The sequence below is a fragment of the Gobius niger genome, assembly GCF_951799975.1.
Source record: "Gobius niger genome assembly, chromosome: 9".
Lineage (NCBI taxonomy): Eukaryota > Metazoa > Chordata > Actinopteri > Gobiiformes > Gobiidae > Gobius > Gobius niger.
In genome coordinates, this window is record NC_136860.1 from 34,373,724 (window position 1) to 34,390,971 (window position 17,248).

Genomic DNA, 17,248 nt, shown 5'->3' on the forward strand with positions numbered 1-17,248 from the left:
ATGCCTGGAACACCTCCCGCGGGAGGCGACCAGGAGGCATCCGGAAAACAGATGCCCGAGCCACCTCAGCTGCTCCTTTCGACGTGAAGGAGCAGCGACTCTACTCCGAGCTCCTCCCGGGTAACTGAGCTCCTCACCCGATCTCGCAGGTGTGCGCCCAGACACCCTGCGAAGGAAACTCATTTCGGCCGCTTGTATTCGCGATCTTGTCCTTTCGGTCATGACCCAAATCTCATGACCATAGGTGAGGGGGGGAACGTAGATCGATCGGTAAATCGAGAGCTTTGCCCCGACTCAGCTCCCTCTTCACCACGACAGACCGATACAGCGACTGCATCACTGCTGACGCCGCACCGATCCGTCTGTCCATCTCACGCTCCATCCGCCCCCCACTCGTGAACAAAACCCCGAGATCTAAAATATAATATGTTGTCAAAATTAACACTGCTCTGTAACAAACTGTTCTGATCTGGTTTCGGTTCAGCAACACTATGAGCCCAAAGAATGAGATCAGCTGATGACCTGAACGTCCAAGTTATTCCATCAATGGATTTCTTCTTCCCTGATGGTACAGCCATTTTAATGCCGATGCCAGGATGTGAAGAGCAGTTCAGGGAGATGGATTGTTGACCACAGAGTCCAGATCTTAACCCTATTGAGAGTCTTTGGGATGTGCTGGAGAGGTCTTTGCACAGAGGTCACTAAAGCAACACTGGATTGTTTGTCGTTGCAGAAGCTTATAAACCATCTTCAGTCTCTGTCATTTTGTTCAGCCGTTTTGAGCTCCGCCCACCACTACAGACTTGTTATTTATAGATTTGTCCTTTCATTTGAGTAACTCAACGGTCCCGCCCACTTCCGTGTCTGTGTCCGGACGTAAAATGTCTCATTAACTTTTAGCAATTCAAATACCAAAGGGACGCTTAATCTAAGTGAGTGGATATTAATTAAAAAAAAGAAAAAATCGTACCACCATTTTTTCATATTTTCTTTTTCCCTGAATTTTTTTAAATTTTATTTATTTATTTTTTCCCCCACATATCTTCACATTTTCTCACGTTTCATTCCCCAATTTTTACCCCAATCTGCCCTAAATTTTCACATTATTTCCTAAATTTCCCAAACTTACCCCAGTAAATTTGGCTCGTTTCCACCAGCCCTACCCTTCTCTACTCTACTTGGTTTGGTCCTACTCTACTTGGCCTGGTTGTGTTTCCACTATTCTTTAGAATCTGATACTGTATCCATGGTTACCAGGGTGTATCCATGGATATGGCTTTGCTTTTGACTGTATCCATTGGAAACAGTACCTGCTTGGCCTGTTTAGTACCAGGGCCAAGCAGGTACTAAAAAAAGTACCAGTTAACTGTAAAGTGGGCTGGTGGAAACATTTCAAATGCAGGCAAAGTAGAGCAGGGTAGAGTAGAGTAGGGTAGGTGGAACCGAGCCATAACTTATCTACATATACATTTTTAAAAACTAGGCCTTTCAGATGTTATTGTCATTGTTATTGTTGATGATTTTTTAAATTATTTTTATTTTTTTTATTTTTTTATTATTATTATTTCTCAATCTGTCTATATAGTGTTGTTGACACAGCTGTGATGTGTCTATTTTAATTTCAGTTTTCTGGGTTTTGTCTGGGTTTTGAGACATGTGGCATGGGAGTGGGGGGAACGGGTGAAAAAGTGAAAAAAAAAAAAGGAAAAACATGTTGTGTGTAGACCATATGACTTGCAACATAAATATTTCTTCCTGACATGAGCACAAAAAACAATAAAAATAAATAAAAAAAATACCAAAGGGACTATGCGGAGTTAAAAATGTTAAAAATATGTATTTTCTCCCCCTACATGTTCCAGCCATGTCCTAATGTGTAGAATGAGCTCAGACCTGTTCACCACACCTGCCTCTAAAATCCTGCACTGTCACTCAGAAAGGTGTCACTTCGGATTCGAATTGCCGTCATGCACGAGCTTAATATAGAAGCTGCAGTTACACGTATGACCTGAGGTGGCAGTAGTGAGTATAAAATGGCAAACTTCCATCTAGCCCTTTTAAGAGTTTAACAGCACGACGCTGGCGACTCATAGACATAAAACACACAATTCTTCACACAATATTTGAATTTTTCTTAAAAAAAAATGAGGACACGTGACCGGAAGTGGGTGGGACTGTTTGCCTACATCTAAATATTTACTTGATCCTTTTTTTTTGTGGTGGTCAAGTAGTGGTTTTGTGACAATGACAAATATAAATCAAAATAACTGTAGAGCTATATTTAAAATGTCCAATCGGATGTTCTGTTCTCGTCAACTGGATCTCCGCAGGGCTGTGTCTTGTCGCCGCTCCTTTTTGTCCTGTATACCAGCGACTGTCAGAGCAGCTCTCCAGGTCGTCATGTTGTTACGTTTGCGGACGACATTGTTTCACTTTTGATTCAGAAAGCCTGTGAGCAGGGGCGTCGGACTGGGGGGGTAAAGGGTGCTGTGTACCCAGGGCCCAGAGCAGGGTGGGGGCCCTAAAAAGTGCAGCAAAAAGCGTTCTGTATTGTACTTTCTAAGTTTCCTCATAATTGATACTATAAGAATTGAACACAACCGGGCTGAAATACAACGGTTGCCAGACAGAATTTTGCACAAACAATAATAATGGATGAATTTAAATTGTGCCAAATGGTTCAGCTTCAAATATGGAGCGAGACTAAATGAGGCTGAAGCCCTTGAGCTGTTTTGTTCATGAGACAACATATAGTACAATATTTCTTTTTTGCAAAATAGCATTTTAAGGCCTACTTTAAAGTCACACATTTGTTATTCCCAGCACAAATATCCTCAGTCCCTGGTGCTGTCGTCCTGTTTAATGTGGTCTGCTAATAATCATTATGCTGCAGAATGTTCCACCACCAATTTAAATATCTATATCACTACCGGGATTGAAGGTCATTCAATTTCTGTAACTGAAGCCAATCCAGATGAAATTTCAAGTCAAACATCGAGTACACGACAAACAAAAACAAAACAATGATCGAAGTATCCAGGACTAATAATAAAGTTATAATAGAAAATAAATCAACTGCACTGTCAAACCACTGTTATGTGGTTAAAGAACAAGAAATATGAGGGGGGTCCAAAAAGATAGTTTGTACCTAGGGCCCAGAGTTTGGTGCTACGCCCCTGCCTGTGAGCATGCTCCTGTTCTATCAGATTGTGTTGGGTGGTGTGACGCCGCCTTCCTTAAAATAAACGTGAACAAAATCTCGTCAAGTCCTGAGACGTTACTTTCTCTCCCGCCTTTACTTCTGCGTGCAGGACGTGAGGTGGAGCGATTTCGGTTTCCGGGGCCGCGACGGCCGAGACAGCACCCTCTGGGTCGGGACGGAAGGAGCCAACACGCCTTGTCATCTGGACTCGTACGGCTGCAACCTGGTGCTGCAGGTGCAAGGACGGTGAGAGCGAGTGTTATTAAGAGGAATAAAATCTGATTTATACGCTGCTTTATGGACAAATATATTAGTGCGAGGACTTATGGTTTCCAGGAAATCAAGGGCAGAGAGAGGGGGGGGCATTGGGGATGTTCTACAAAGTCGCCTGACTGGGATTACGGAGCCTTTCCGATAGAACAAATGTATACATGAGTTTCCAATGACATCACACATTGTTCCGGCAGCCATTTTGAATACCGAAGTAGAATTATGCACTACAACATGTAACATTATCTCTTCTCAGCATGAAAATTAAAGGCAACTGATTACTGATTCACGTAATTATAGAAGACAACAGTTAAAACAGGGCCCCAGAGACCCACGTTTATCTGATATAACCAGAAAATGTGGCACAGACTTTACTTAAAGGGGGGGTATTATGCAAAATCGACTTTATCAAGCTTTACATCATGTTATTCTGTCATTCCCTCATTAAAAACATGCCTGAAGTGTTGTCTTGGCACATCCACGTATTTCTGAGTAATCTGTAAAAACTCTGATGGCGGCCATTTTAGGGATAGGTTTGCCTGAGTCCTCCTAGGAACGCCCCCACCTCCTGGAGACGCCTCCGAGCTTTCGTCACCAGCCGAGTAACCGACCACTGCTCCTCAGCAGAACCCCCTCCCCACTGATGCCACAGACAGCGTGTGGAGGGGGCGTGTCTAAAGGCTCAGAGGTTCTTAAAGAGACAGAGGCCTATTTCAAGACATTCGCTACAGCCATTTTGAGAGAGACATTTTATACAAGGCAGTTATTCTAATTTACTGCATTTACAGACCAACAGAAGGTTTGTCATCATTGTAGTGTGATATAGACTGGTGCTATGTGATTGAAAAAAGCATAATACCCCCTCTTTAAGTGTATTGTTGAGCTGCTATGATGCCACAATTTCCCTCGTGGATCAATATTTCCCCCCTCCCTCTCTCCACCTTCCCTCCCCCCGTCCTCAAGTGCAGCCCCTGGTATCCGATCCTTCGCTCTCGTCTTTCATTTTCATAGTAGAGTAAAGATATTGTTACATGTGGTAGTACTAGATAATGCTACTTCGGTATTCAAAATGGCTGCCATAACAACAAAGGTCACATGACTGAAAAGCATGTATAATTGGTTCCCAAAATGGGGTCCGGGCCTTCCTGGGGGGCCTCAGAGGACCTGCAGGGGAAAAAATATTATTCTTAAAGAGGGGGTATTCTGCTTTTTTAAATCACACAGCACCAGTCTATATCACACTTCAATGATGACGAAACCTTCTGTTGGTCTGTTAATGCAGTAAATTAGAATAACTGCCTTGTATAATAATGCTCTTTGCCTCCGTCTCTCTCGAAGCTCGGAGGCGTCTCCAGGAGGTGGGGGCGTTCCTGGGAGGACTCAGGCAAACCTATCCCTAAAATGGCCGCCATCAGAGTTTTTACAGATTACTCAAAAATACATGAATGTGCCAAGGCAACACTTCAGGCATGTTTTTAATGAGGGAATGACATAATAACATGATGGAAAGCTTGAAAAAGTCGATTCTGCATAACACCCCCCCTTTAAGCTGGTGCATGACGGCAATTCAGACCCGAATTAACGTCTTTCTGAGCGACAGTGCAGGATTTTGGAGGCAGTTGTGGTGAACAGGTCTGAGCTCATTCTAAACATGAGGACATGGCTGGAACATGTAGGGGGAGGAAAATACTTTATTTTAACATGTTTAAACTCCGTATAGTCCCTTTAAAGCGAACAAAACAAAAAGGAATAGTGGCTTAACAAGGTTCAATTTTTGTTTTGATTTTCCACTTTCTTTTTCAAATGTATCCTTGTTTTTTAGCCTAGTTTTGACACAATTTAGGGCTGTGCAATTAATCGAAATTCGATTATGATTTCGATTACAACAGTAAACGATTACAAAATTAGCATAATCGCAATTTTTTTTTTTTTTTTTCTAATTTTTGGATTTTTGTCTTTTTCTTGCTGGATATTTGTAATTTTTTTGCTGTATTTTTTATCATTTTTTTATGGATTTTTGTCTTTTTTTTAATGGATTTTTGTCATTTTTTGCTGTATTTTGTCACTTTTTTTGCTGGATTTTTGCCTTTTTTTTATGGATTTTTGTCTTTTTTTGATGGATTTTTTGTCATTTTTTTTGCTGGATTTTTTGTCACTTTTTTGCTGGATTTTTCTAATTTTTTTTGATGGATTTTTGTCACTTTTTTGATGTTTTTTTGTCATTTTTTTTGATGGATTTTTTTAAAGGCAACAAATAATCGTTTGAATAATCGTGATTTCAAAAATAACAAAAATAATTGTGATTATTATTTTTTCAATAATCGAGCAGCCCTAACACAATTTATTGAAAAATCTAATTAGTCACAATAATGTTCTAATGTAATGGCATCTCGAAATGGTTTACCAAAGTTTCTATCGCAGTTAGTTATTTACTATCATATAAAATGAGGTGTGCACTGCAAAAAGGCAAGGTAAGTTTAATCTAAAGTTGAACGACGGCGGGTAATGGCTAATATCGCGCGTCCTTTGGCCTCTGAAAAAGTCGTTTTATGAGCCATCCTGGATCTGAGCGCAGAGAAAGAGGAAATTGAGAAACAGGAGTCGACGGCGCCGGGGTCATTTCGAAAAGGTCGTTCTTATCTCCGCTTTGCTTTTATCGCACTCACCCCCCAAAACACCCCTTTTTTTTTACTGTATTGCCATTGAGATTAGATTTCTTTGTATTGATCAAAGAAAGCAAAGGAAAAATTGCCCCGCCGTCGTTTTTCCTGACCGGTATAAGATGTTTCCACAATTACACTGCGCTCTGGAAGGATCTGAGAGGTGACGGTAAACAGCGTCACAGTTACTGATTTGCAATTTGGCCTTTAGGAGTTTTATCGGCTGATTCCTGCAGGAGAACGGCTCTGCTGTTTGGTTCAGCCGATAATACAATGCCTTCTGTTTTCGAAACTCAAATTGAAATGCGATATTTTTTTGTTTTCCTAGTTATTGATGTGTGACGTGAGGCAAGTAATAATAAGGACGCTGATATCAAGAAAGGTGACACTGAGGAGCAACTTTCTGAGCTTTTTACCATGTTGTGATGCTGTATCCTCGGCTAAAACATACCGTGATGTTTCAGTGACAGTGCAGGATTTTAGAGGCAGTTGTGGTGAACAGGTCTGAGCTCATTCTACACATTACGACATGACTGGAACATTTAGGGGGAGGAAAATACATAATTTTAACATTTTTAATCCCTTAACTCCCACCTGAACCTGTTTGGCTTTACCCCAATCCAAAATCTTCTGGAAAAAAGGTGAGGAAATAGGCAAAGGCAACTTTATTTATACCGCGCATTTCGTACACAAGGCAACTCAATGCGCCTACGCAAATAGCGACAGAACTGAGGCGAAGACAATGATGAAGATGTGACAAAAAAGTGAGAAAACTTAGACAAAAAACTGTCAAAAAATTGACAAAAATTGAGAAAAAATGATGAAAAATTGACAAAAAGTGACGAAAGATTTACCAAAAAAATGATGAAAAAATGATGAAAAAGTGGCAAAAATGTGATAAATATTTCACAAAAAATGGACAAAAAAAGGACATATGTAACAAAAAAGTGACAAAAATATGACAAAAAATGTACCCAAAAAATTATGAAAAAGTGGCAAAAATGTGATAAATATTTGACAAAAAATTGACCAAAAAATGATGAAAAAATGTGACCAAAAAATGACAGAAAGTGACAAAAAAGTGACGAAAAAATGATGACAAAAACTTGACTAAAAAATTATGAAAAAGTGGCAAAAATGTGATAAATATTTGACAAAAAATTGACCAAAAAATGATGAAAAAATGTGACCAAAAAATGACAGAAAGTGACAAAAAAGTGACGAAAAAATGATGACAAAAACTTGATTAAAAAATTATGAAAAAGTGGCAAAAATGTGATAAATATTTGACATAAAATGGACAAAAAATGGACAAAAAATGGACAAATGTGACAAAAAGTGACAAAAAATGTACAAACAATTTGACCAAAAAGTTATAAAAATTAGTTGAAACCCCCCCAAAAAATGATGGGAAAAAAATCTGATAACGTGAGGAAAAAGATCCATTCAGATGAGTTTTGTAGATCTTAGCTTTCAAATGAGGCGTTACACTTTCCTACAGGATTTGGGTAAAGCTGAACTGGAGAAAATGCTCTCGGTTCAGGCGGGAGTTAAGAGGTTAAACTCCGTAATTTTGGGAGGCTTAACCCACATCTAAACGAAAAAACCAAAACGAAATTGCCTCTTGATCAAGTAAAGCTTGCGTTACCTCCACTATAAACATTCAACATTTTAAAACATCTTGCCACCATAGACCGTTAAAAAGAATAGACGTCTCCTCCTCACTCCTCCCCGTTTGCCATAATGACTCCAATGCTAACAGTCCGACCCTCATTAGTACAAGAATTTCTGCATTTTGTATTACGAAAACCGGCCTGGTTCCTTTAATTGTAGCTAACCCAGCGTTATCACAGGAGGAATATGAGGAGGACTGAGTTTGTGGTTGGCAGAGCTTGTATCTGGGTTCTTCTTATCCCTTTGGTCATAATAACCCATCGGCCAATAGAGAACTTTTCCTTTTCACTCAGTATTCACCATAAGAAACTGGTTCACTGCTGCTCACTTAAACATGAAACAAACCATTCTAACTAAAGCTGTTGATTTTTCTGTATATTTTAGGAAGCGCTGGCGTCTCTTTCCCCCAGAGGACAGTTCAAAGCTGTACCCGACCAGGATCCCGTACGAGGAGTCCAGCGTGTTCAGCCGAGTGGACGTCCTGAACCCGGATCTGGGCCGGTTTAAGGACTTCAGAGCGGCCCGGGAGCACTGTGTCACTCTGCTGCCCGGACAGGTGAGCAGGGAGAAACTCATCGATTTATGTAGTTACGTAATGTACAACACATTTCCGTGCCCTGTCCCCCCCCCTCTCTCTCTGTCTGTCTCTTTCTCTTGGACCGAGAGGGTCTGAGAGTTCAGTGTTTAGTAAACACCGCGCCTCAGCAGCAGACACGACGCTAATTACTTTGTCACCGCTCCAAACAATGCAGCAAGAATCTGAAACAAACCCCAAAGAGGAGGTGACGTTCTGTCTTTATGTCTTAATCACGTCAAAAACTACTTAGTCAGTTTCGGATTTTACTTCCAATAATGTAATGTCAATACAAAAGTTACAAGAAACAATATTCAACCTGGAGAGACACAAACTGAAATGAAAATGCATTAGGAAAAAAAACAAAAAGTGCTTCAAGTTGCTGGACGATAACATTAAAGCAGTACTAAGTAAGTCTTGCCCCTAGAGGCCCTAAGCGCAACTTGCGATTTTTTAAACTTATTGTCTTGGAAAGTATTGTACATCCAATTATACAAAGGAAATTTTTTTCACTGAAACTTGGCTGTAAATGCTGTTTAAAGTGACGCTAGCCAGCGGTTAGCTTTGCCCGTTAGCCTGTTAGCTTCTTCTTCGTGATTCTATTGGTGTGTATTGGGGCCACAGACCCGGAGGCAGTAAAATTGTGGTTTTCTGGCCAGAGACACCAGGGGGAGACCCTCCAATCATCCCATTAACACTTGTATTACCCCAGAGGGACTACAAAAATGAGTTATTAAAAGGGGGGGTATTATGCAAAATGGACTTTTTCAAGCTTTACATCATGTTATTCTGTCATTCCCTCATTAAAAACATGCCTGAATTGTTGCATTGGCACATTCACGTATTTTTGAGTAATCTGTAAAAACTCTGATGGCGGCCATTTTAGGGATAGGTTTGCCTGAGTCCTCCTAGGAACGCCCCCACCTCCTGGAGACGCCTCCGAGCTTTGGTCACCAGCCGAGTAACCAACCACTGCTCAGCAGTGGTTGCAGGGACTACAAAAATGATTTATTAAGGTAAACAAGTTACTTAGTTCTGCTTTAAAGCAGTACTAAGTAGCGTGTTTACCTTAATAAATCCTTTCCGTCGTCCCTGTGGGGGTAATACAAGTGTTTATGGGATGATTGGAGGGTCTTTCATCTCCCCCTGGTGTCTCAGGACAGAAAACCATGTTTGCAACTTTACTGCCACCGGTCCGGAGAAACCAATACACACTAATGGAATCACAAAGAAGAAGCTAACGGGCAAAGCTAACTGCGGGCTAACGTCACTTTAAACAGTATTTACAGCCAAGTTTGAGTGGAAAAAAATATTTCCATTGTATAATTGGATGCACAGTAACCCTCTCTCCCTTCGCCTTTCCTGTCAGCGTAGTATTTACTCTCCAAGACAATTAATAAGTTAAAAAAATCATAACTTGCTACGACACCTGCAGTTGCGCTTATGGCCTCTAGGGGCAAGAGTTACTTAGTCGGGGCGACAGTGGCGCAGATGGTAGAGCGGGTCGTCTCATGATCGGAAGGTCAGGGTTTCGAATCCCACCTCCTGAAAGTGCACATTGTCCTTGGGCAAGACACTTCACCCACATTGCCCCCAGTGTCTGTGTACATTGGTGTATGAATGAGAGTATGAATGGGTGAGTGGATCCTTGCTGTAAAGCGCTTTGAGTGCCTAATGTAGGTGGAAAAGCGCTATATAAGTTGAGACCATTTACCATTTAGTCCTGCTTTAAGATTTGGCTGAAAAATGTACTCAGCTTTAGTTTGACCATTTTTGTGATGTTTATAGATCCACTTCCTTATCAGACACTGACAGGAAGTGACATAGATGGAGGCAAACCATTTGAAACTGTTGCCGTGCCGACCATGTGATCAATGGGAAACGAGTCAAACTGCTCTGGAACTTTACCTCTATCTATGTCACTTCCTGTCAGTAGTTTGCTGCTTCACTGAAATAAAATGATAGATCAGATGTTATCCACCTAAATAAGACATTTTCAAAAGTATTATTGTCATATGCACTTGAACTTTATGTCTCATTTCTCTCATTTGAAGCTAAATTATGCTTGATCCACTGGCAATCACATTTCAAGATTCATAAATTGTCTTAATTCAAGCACTTTTCAAGCAATAAATCGAAGATAACGTTGTTTATTTGGTCTTTGAAACTATCCTCGCTCCAGCTTTCCCTTACAAAGCTTGATCACAATGAATCCTTTGAATAATTACAATTTAGAACAAACAAAGGTTAGTTTTCCTTGATCCTTCCTCACTATAAAACAATGTAATACGATCTTAAAAGTAAATACTGTGCAGAACTTCTTCCCCTCCGCTTGCCCCTGCAGCGCCCTTTCACCCACGCTCATATTATTCTCTGCTTCTCCCTCACCTTCCTCCCGGCACCTCCTAACTTTTCTACAGCGGCTCTAGTTTTATTACATGCAGCTGCTCTCGCCTCAAAAACTCGCCCTCCTTTGGATCAGAAGGACAAATCCTGCCCCTCTCGCTCGTCAGACTCACAGACACGAATGAACCACGACTGCTCTGAAGCCACGGAATCAATAAGACACGTCTCCTTCAATAACGTCACACAGGGAGGGGAGACAGGGCTGTGCTGCCATCTAGTGGAGGGTTACAGAAGTGGTGCGTTTCCTGCATTGATTTATTGGCACTTCTGATAACATTAGTGGTTTCTCTTCTCTTTTTGGGCTGGATTTGATTCTAACTGGTTTTAAATCTACATTTCTTGGGAAATCATTACATTGTTTATTTATTTTTTACAGCATTAGTTTGTGAAAAATACAAAGAAAACACGTTTCAGCTGCAGGCTTGGCTTGAATTGAGCTGGTTTTGTTGCTTAATATGGAAATGTCCACATGAAAACTTCAATTTACAAATCTAGAGAGATAAAACATGCATTAAAATGATTAAAGTTGCCACAAAAAAGTCACAAGGTCTAATAATGTAATATTTGGTTTAGGTCTGCTTGATATTGAGGTAACTTACAATATGCAAAACTGCTGAGCAATATCACAATATATAATAATATAATGAAATTATTGTTATTATTTCACCCATCCATCCTTTATCCGGGGCTGGGTCGCAGGGGCAGCAGTCTCGGCAGAGATGCCCAGACCTCCCGATCCACGCACACCTCCACCAGCTGTTCTGACCCCGAGGCGACACCAGGCCAGCTCGGAGACATAGTCCCACCAGCGTGTCCTGGGTCTTCCACGAGGCCTTGTCCCACTAGGACATGCCTGTGTGATATTTCACTAAACCAGCCATTCCCAAAGTCCAGGATCAGGATCACGGACCCCTTATGGATCGGTGATTCCCCCCCCCCCCCCCCCCCCCCCAAATCATAATAGTTTACTCCATTCAAAAGATTTTTTTGGTAATTTTACAGCAAAAATATCATCTGGCCATGACAGTCGGCTAAATACTGGTTTAAACTGGTGCATTTGTCCAGATAAATGTATGATTCCTTTCCAAATTAACTTTTTCATTGTACTTTGCAGACAAGCTTTGAGGGCCCCCCTGTAGTGCCTCTGAGAACCCCCAGGGGGCCACAGACCCCACCTTGGGAAACCATTTCACCACTATGTTTTCTTTTCTAATCAAACACAAATTGTAAGCAACTAGTTTTTCAGCAAATTGTGTCAAAACAAGACTTAAAAAACATGACGTCAGCTCCACAAAAAGACTAACACTGAACTAAATTAGGAAACGTTTAACTAAAACTTTAAAGGGACTATATGGAGTTTAAAACATTTAAAACTAAGTATTTTCCTCCCTCTACATGTTCCAACCATGTCCTAATGTGTAGAATGAGCTCAGACCTGTTCACCACAACTGCCTCTAAAATCCTGCACTGTCTCTCAGAAACGTGTTACTTCGGATCCAAAGTGCCGTCATGCACGAGCTTAAGATAGAGACTGCAGTAATGCGTAAGACCTGAGGTGGCAGTAGTGAGCATAAAATGACCAATTGGTCATTCAGGATGTTCAGGTCGTCATTCACATAGTGTTGCTGAACCTTGACCTGACCGACTGTGGCAACCCCAGACAGCCAAGCCTTTATCGCTCACATTTACCATTATGTTATTAAAAGCCTCTTCTTTCTCACCCAGGTGCTGTTTGTGCCCAGACACTGGTGGCACTTTGTGGAGTCAGTGGATCCGGTCACCGTCAGCGTCAACTCCTGGATAGAGCTGGTGACTGGAAAGCACCATTTCTTACTACGTTTCCAATCTAACTTTAATGTAACTGATTTGTTTTTTCTTTTTTGTTGCAGGAAGTGGACGACGAGGCGCGGATCAGTGAAGCCGTGACCAGAGCCGTGGTCTGTGCCTTTAAGACGGCTCCCGGTGAAGACAATGCAGACGACTGGCTCAATCCCACTGAGGTGAGAGATGCATTCAAATCTAGTGCATGTCTATGGTATCAGCTAGCCTGCATTAAAAACAGTCTGACCCGCTCCACAGAGCACCTGAGGCAAATCACTTATAACGCCAGACTAACCATATAAATGTCTGTGTCCATAGAATAATATAAACCATTTTGTGGTGAGTGAGTTGCCTCAGGTGCACTGTGGAGTGGACATGCACTAGCCTTGCACCACGAAACTCTTCAAACATAAGAACTGCATGAATTATAAAAAAAAAAAATATCTCCACAAATCAGCAACACTCTAACTAGGAAATGAGGCCCTATGTCAAAAATCCTGAAATATCCCTTTAATGTTGATGCACATTAATTAAACACACCAATTATATATATTAAAATATATTTGCAACTTCATTCTAGCAGTTAAGAGCTCCATACAAGTCTATCTATAAAATGACATTGACTTTTAAGTGGTTTAAAGCAGTGGTTCTCAACCTGGGGCTCAGGACCCCCAAGGGGGTCGCCAGATCATTTAGATAAAATAAACATATTATCATTAGCACATAATCTAATGTTTTATTGTAGCATGTGTGTGCTATTTTACCAGAGTGCCATTATTTGTTCGTATTTTGATGAATTTTATTTCAGCTATTTGTTTTTTTTTTCTTTGTTTTTTAAGAATTATGTCTAATGCTCCTATTTCCCAAGGTGTGCCCCAGGCGGGGGTCACGAATCCCTTTACGTGTTATAATAGGGGTCGCAGGCTCCAAAAGGTTGAGAACCACTGGCTTAAAGGGATAGTTCAGGATTTTGTGTTGCTGATTTCTGGAGATATTTTTTTGTAATTCATGCAGTTCTTATACTTGAAGAGTTTCGTGGTGCTAGGCTAGTGCAAGGCTAGTGCATTTCTATGGTATCAGCTAGCCTGCATTAAAAACAGTGTGACCCGCTCCACAGAGCACCTGAGGCAAATCACTTATAACGCCAGACTAACCATATAAATGTCTGTGTCCATAGAGTAATTTTAACCATTTTGCATTTAAAATAACTTATATTTGAGCAGCATCAGCTTCGTGGTTGTATAAGCTACGCGGCGGCGGAGTGATCTGCTAGAAAATAGTCCCTCAAAATGCGATCATTCATGTGATGCAAGGTCAGTTATATTCCAAACATGATTCTATGGACACAGACATTTATATGGTTAGTCTGGTGTTATAAGTGATTTGCCTCAGGTGCTCTGTGGAGCGGGTCACACTGTTTTTAATGCAGGCTAGCTGATACCATAGACATGCACTAGCCTTGCATTAGCCTAGCGCCACGAAACTCTTCAAACATAAGAACTGCATGAATTATTAAAAAAAACATCTCCAGAAATCAGCAACACTCTGGATAACTAGGAAATGAGGCCTGAAATATCCCTTTAATGTTGATGCACATTAATTAAACACACCAAATATATATATTAAAGAGGGGGTAATCTGCTTTTTTCAGTCACATAGCACCAGTCTATATCACACTACAATGATGAGCAAACCTTCTGTTGGTCTGTAAATGCAGTAAATTAGAATAACTGCCTTGTATAAAATGTCTCTCTCAAAATGGCTGTAGTGAATGTCTTGAAATAGGCCTCTGTCTCTTTAAGAACCTCTGAGCCTTTAGACACGCCCCCTCCACACGCTGTCTGTGGCATCAGTGGGGAGGGGGTTCTGCTGAGGAGCAGTGGTTGGTTACTCGGCTGGTGACGAAAGCTCGGAGGCGTCTCCAGGAGGTGGGGGCGTTCCTAGGAGGACTCAGGCAAACCTATCCCTAAAATGGCCGCCATCAGAGTTTTTACAGATTACTCAAAAATACGTGAATGTGCCAAGGCAACACTTCAGGCATGTTTTTAATGAGGGAATGACATAATAACATGATGTAAAGCTTGAAAAAGTCCATTTTGCATAATACCCCCCCCCTTTAAAATATTATCATTCTATTAGTTAAGAGCTCTGTCTATAAAATGACATTGACTTTTAAGTGGTTTAAGTTGTTTTTTGTCTTTCTCGTCCCAGACTTCTCACCCGTCTTCTCGTTTTTCAGACCGGAGTCACATCCCACTCGGAGAACATGCAGTATCTGAACCTCGCGCTGAGCTCTTTCTCCTCATCCAAACACCTCCCCCACCTCCCCCGGGACGTCCCGCCTTCCAAACGCCGCTTCACCGGACAGATCCTTCCCCATCACCCTCCTCCGCCGGCCCCCTTCGGTCCGCACCTCATCCCGGTAAACTGTCCAGAACCGAGGGGCGAGACCTGCAGACGCGCCCGGAAATGCGCGAAAACGCGGCAGGAAACAGGGACGGATGCGGGATCCCTCGAGGGAGCGTCTGCGGCCGTTTGTGACGGAGATGAAGAGGAGGCAGAGGAGGCAGATGAAGAGTTTGGTCGTGTTTCACTGAGCACTAACGACCTGCTGGACTGTCTGCTTCATCCGGACGTCATGAACCGCGTGACGGAGCTGCTCGTTCAGAGACACACGGGCGCCAGGACCACTCCGGACTAGAGGACGACACAAAACATGTGCACTTTCGGTTGAAATTGTACAGTTTATATTGAAAGTTCCCCTCGTGTGTCTGATTGATTGATTGTTTTTAGCATATGGGCATTAAAATGGCATAAAAGAGTTAGAAGCTGATCTCACTCTTTGGGCTCATCGTGTTACTGTTTATTTTTTTGTACTAAACTGGACATGTCATGCCTATGGAGCCTAAAACTAGACTTTAAAACCTTATTTGAGGTGCCACAGCCAGGTGTTGTTGTTTGTTAATAATGAGCGAGACATCGACTCACTGATCCATACACTGCAAAAAGTAAATAACTAGATCAGTATAAACATCTCAATTTGAGCACAATAATCCAAATCTTAGTTGTTTTGACTAGTTAAGAAGTTCTTGGGCGTTTGTCCTAGATTATTTCACTTGTTCTGAGATGTTTCTGACTCGTTTCGATACATTTCGTCCTTATTTCAGGTCATTTTCTTTGCCAATGGGGAAAGAAAACTGGTCTTATCTCATTGGCAATTTTACTTTCTTATTTCAAGCGAGATTTACCCTAGAACTGGTCTGAAATGTCCTCAAACAAGCAAAGTAAACTTGGTCCGATCAGGAAAAGTGTCTAAATGAGTGAAAACCGCTCAAAACAAGAAACATTTCCTCAATTCAAGTCATTTAAGCCAATGCTTGATATTCACTTTTTGCAGCGTACGACCCGGATATACAGTGCAGACACTGGGATGTCATTCAGACTAGAGAAGTGTGGTCGGAGGGTGACTCAGAGAGGGAAGGTCGTCCACACAGAAGAGGTCTCCCTCCCAGAAGGAACAAGAGCAGACATTGAGGACAGTTACAAGTACCTCGGAATCCCACAAGCAAATGGCAACGTCGAAGAGGTGACAAGGAAAGTGGCCAAATACCTCCAACGAGTAAGGCAGGTCCTAAGAAGCAGCTCAATGGCAAGAACAAGTCCCGGGCAATAAACAGCTACGCCCTGCCAGTAATCAGATATCCTGCAGGAATAATAAGCTGCCAAAGGATGAGATACAGACCACAGATGTTAAAGGAATAGGCCACCATTTTTACATACTGAGATATGTTCTTACCTGAGCTTTGACGAGTTCTTTAGGACCTGTCTGATCTTCCCCCGTGCCTTCAGTCACGTAAACACAGCGCAGACGGCGTTAGCATTTAGCCTCTCCCTCTCTCCTCTATAGCTCCAAAACAGGTCAAGATAGAAGCTACCAAGCTCAGTAATCTTCACTTTACTGTGCGGATGCCAAACTACTCCTGGTATTATTACGCCTTACAATATAGTTCCCCCTTTTATCCGCTTAGAAAATCCACATTGTTTAATTTTGTGTAATTATACTTTGTAGTGGAACACTTCACGTAACCATATTTAAATAGGGAAAACGTGGAAGAGCTTGGTAGCTTCTATCTTGACCTGTTTTGGAGCTATAGAGGAGAGAGGGAGAGGCTAAATGCTAACGCCGTCTGCGCTGTGTTTACGTGACTGAAGGCACGGGGGAAGATCAGACAGGTCCTAAAGAACTCGTCAAAGCTAAGGTAAGAACATATCTCAGTATGGAAAAACGGTGGCCTATTCCTTTAAGACGCGAAAGCTCCTAACCATGCACGGAGGGTTCCACCCCAAATCCAGCACCCTGAGACTGTACGCTAGCCGTAAGGAAGGAGGCCGAGGGCTAGTGAGTGTGAGAGCCACTATCCAGGATGAAACATCCAAGATCCATAAGTACATCAAGGACAAGGCTCCGACAGATGACGTGCTCAGTGAATGTCTCAGACAATGGGGAACAGAAGATGAGGTGCTGGAGGTCCCGTCATGGGAGGACAAGCCCCTGCACGGCATGTACCACCGAAACATAACTGAAGTGGCGGATATTCAGAAATCCTACCAATGGCTGGACAGAGACGAATTAAAGGACAG

At 41.9% G+C, this 17,248-nt stretch overlaps 1 protein-coding gene across 1 annotated transcript in view; it reads left to right on the forward strand.

The window, feature by feature from the left end:
- hspbap1 (hspb associated protein 1) overlaps window positions 1-15,308 on the forward strand; it is a gene marked incomplete at both ends in the record, with an annotated part of 36,001 nt that extends 20,693 nt beyond the window's left edge. The window contains 5 exons of the mRNA XM_079563670.1: window positions 3,312-3,448; window positions 8,191-8,362; window positions 12,512-12,595; window positions 12,676-12,786; window positions 14,847-15,308. Of these exons, the coding sequence (XP_079419796.1) occupies window positions 3,312-3,448; window positions 8,191-8,362; window positions 12,512-12,595; window positions 12,676-12,786; window positions 14,847-15,308 (966 nt within the window). The remainder of the gene's footprint in view (window positions 1-3,311; window positions 3,449-8,190; window positions 8,363-12,511; window positions 12,596-12,675; window positions 12,787-14,846) is intronic.
- Between the last annotated feature and the right edge of the window lie 1,940 nt (window positions 15,309-17,248).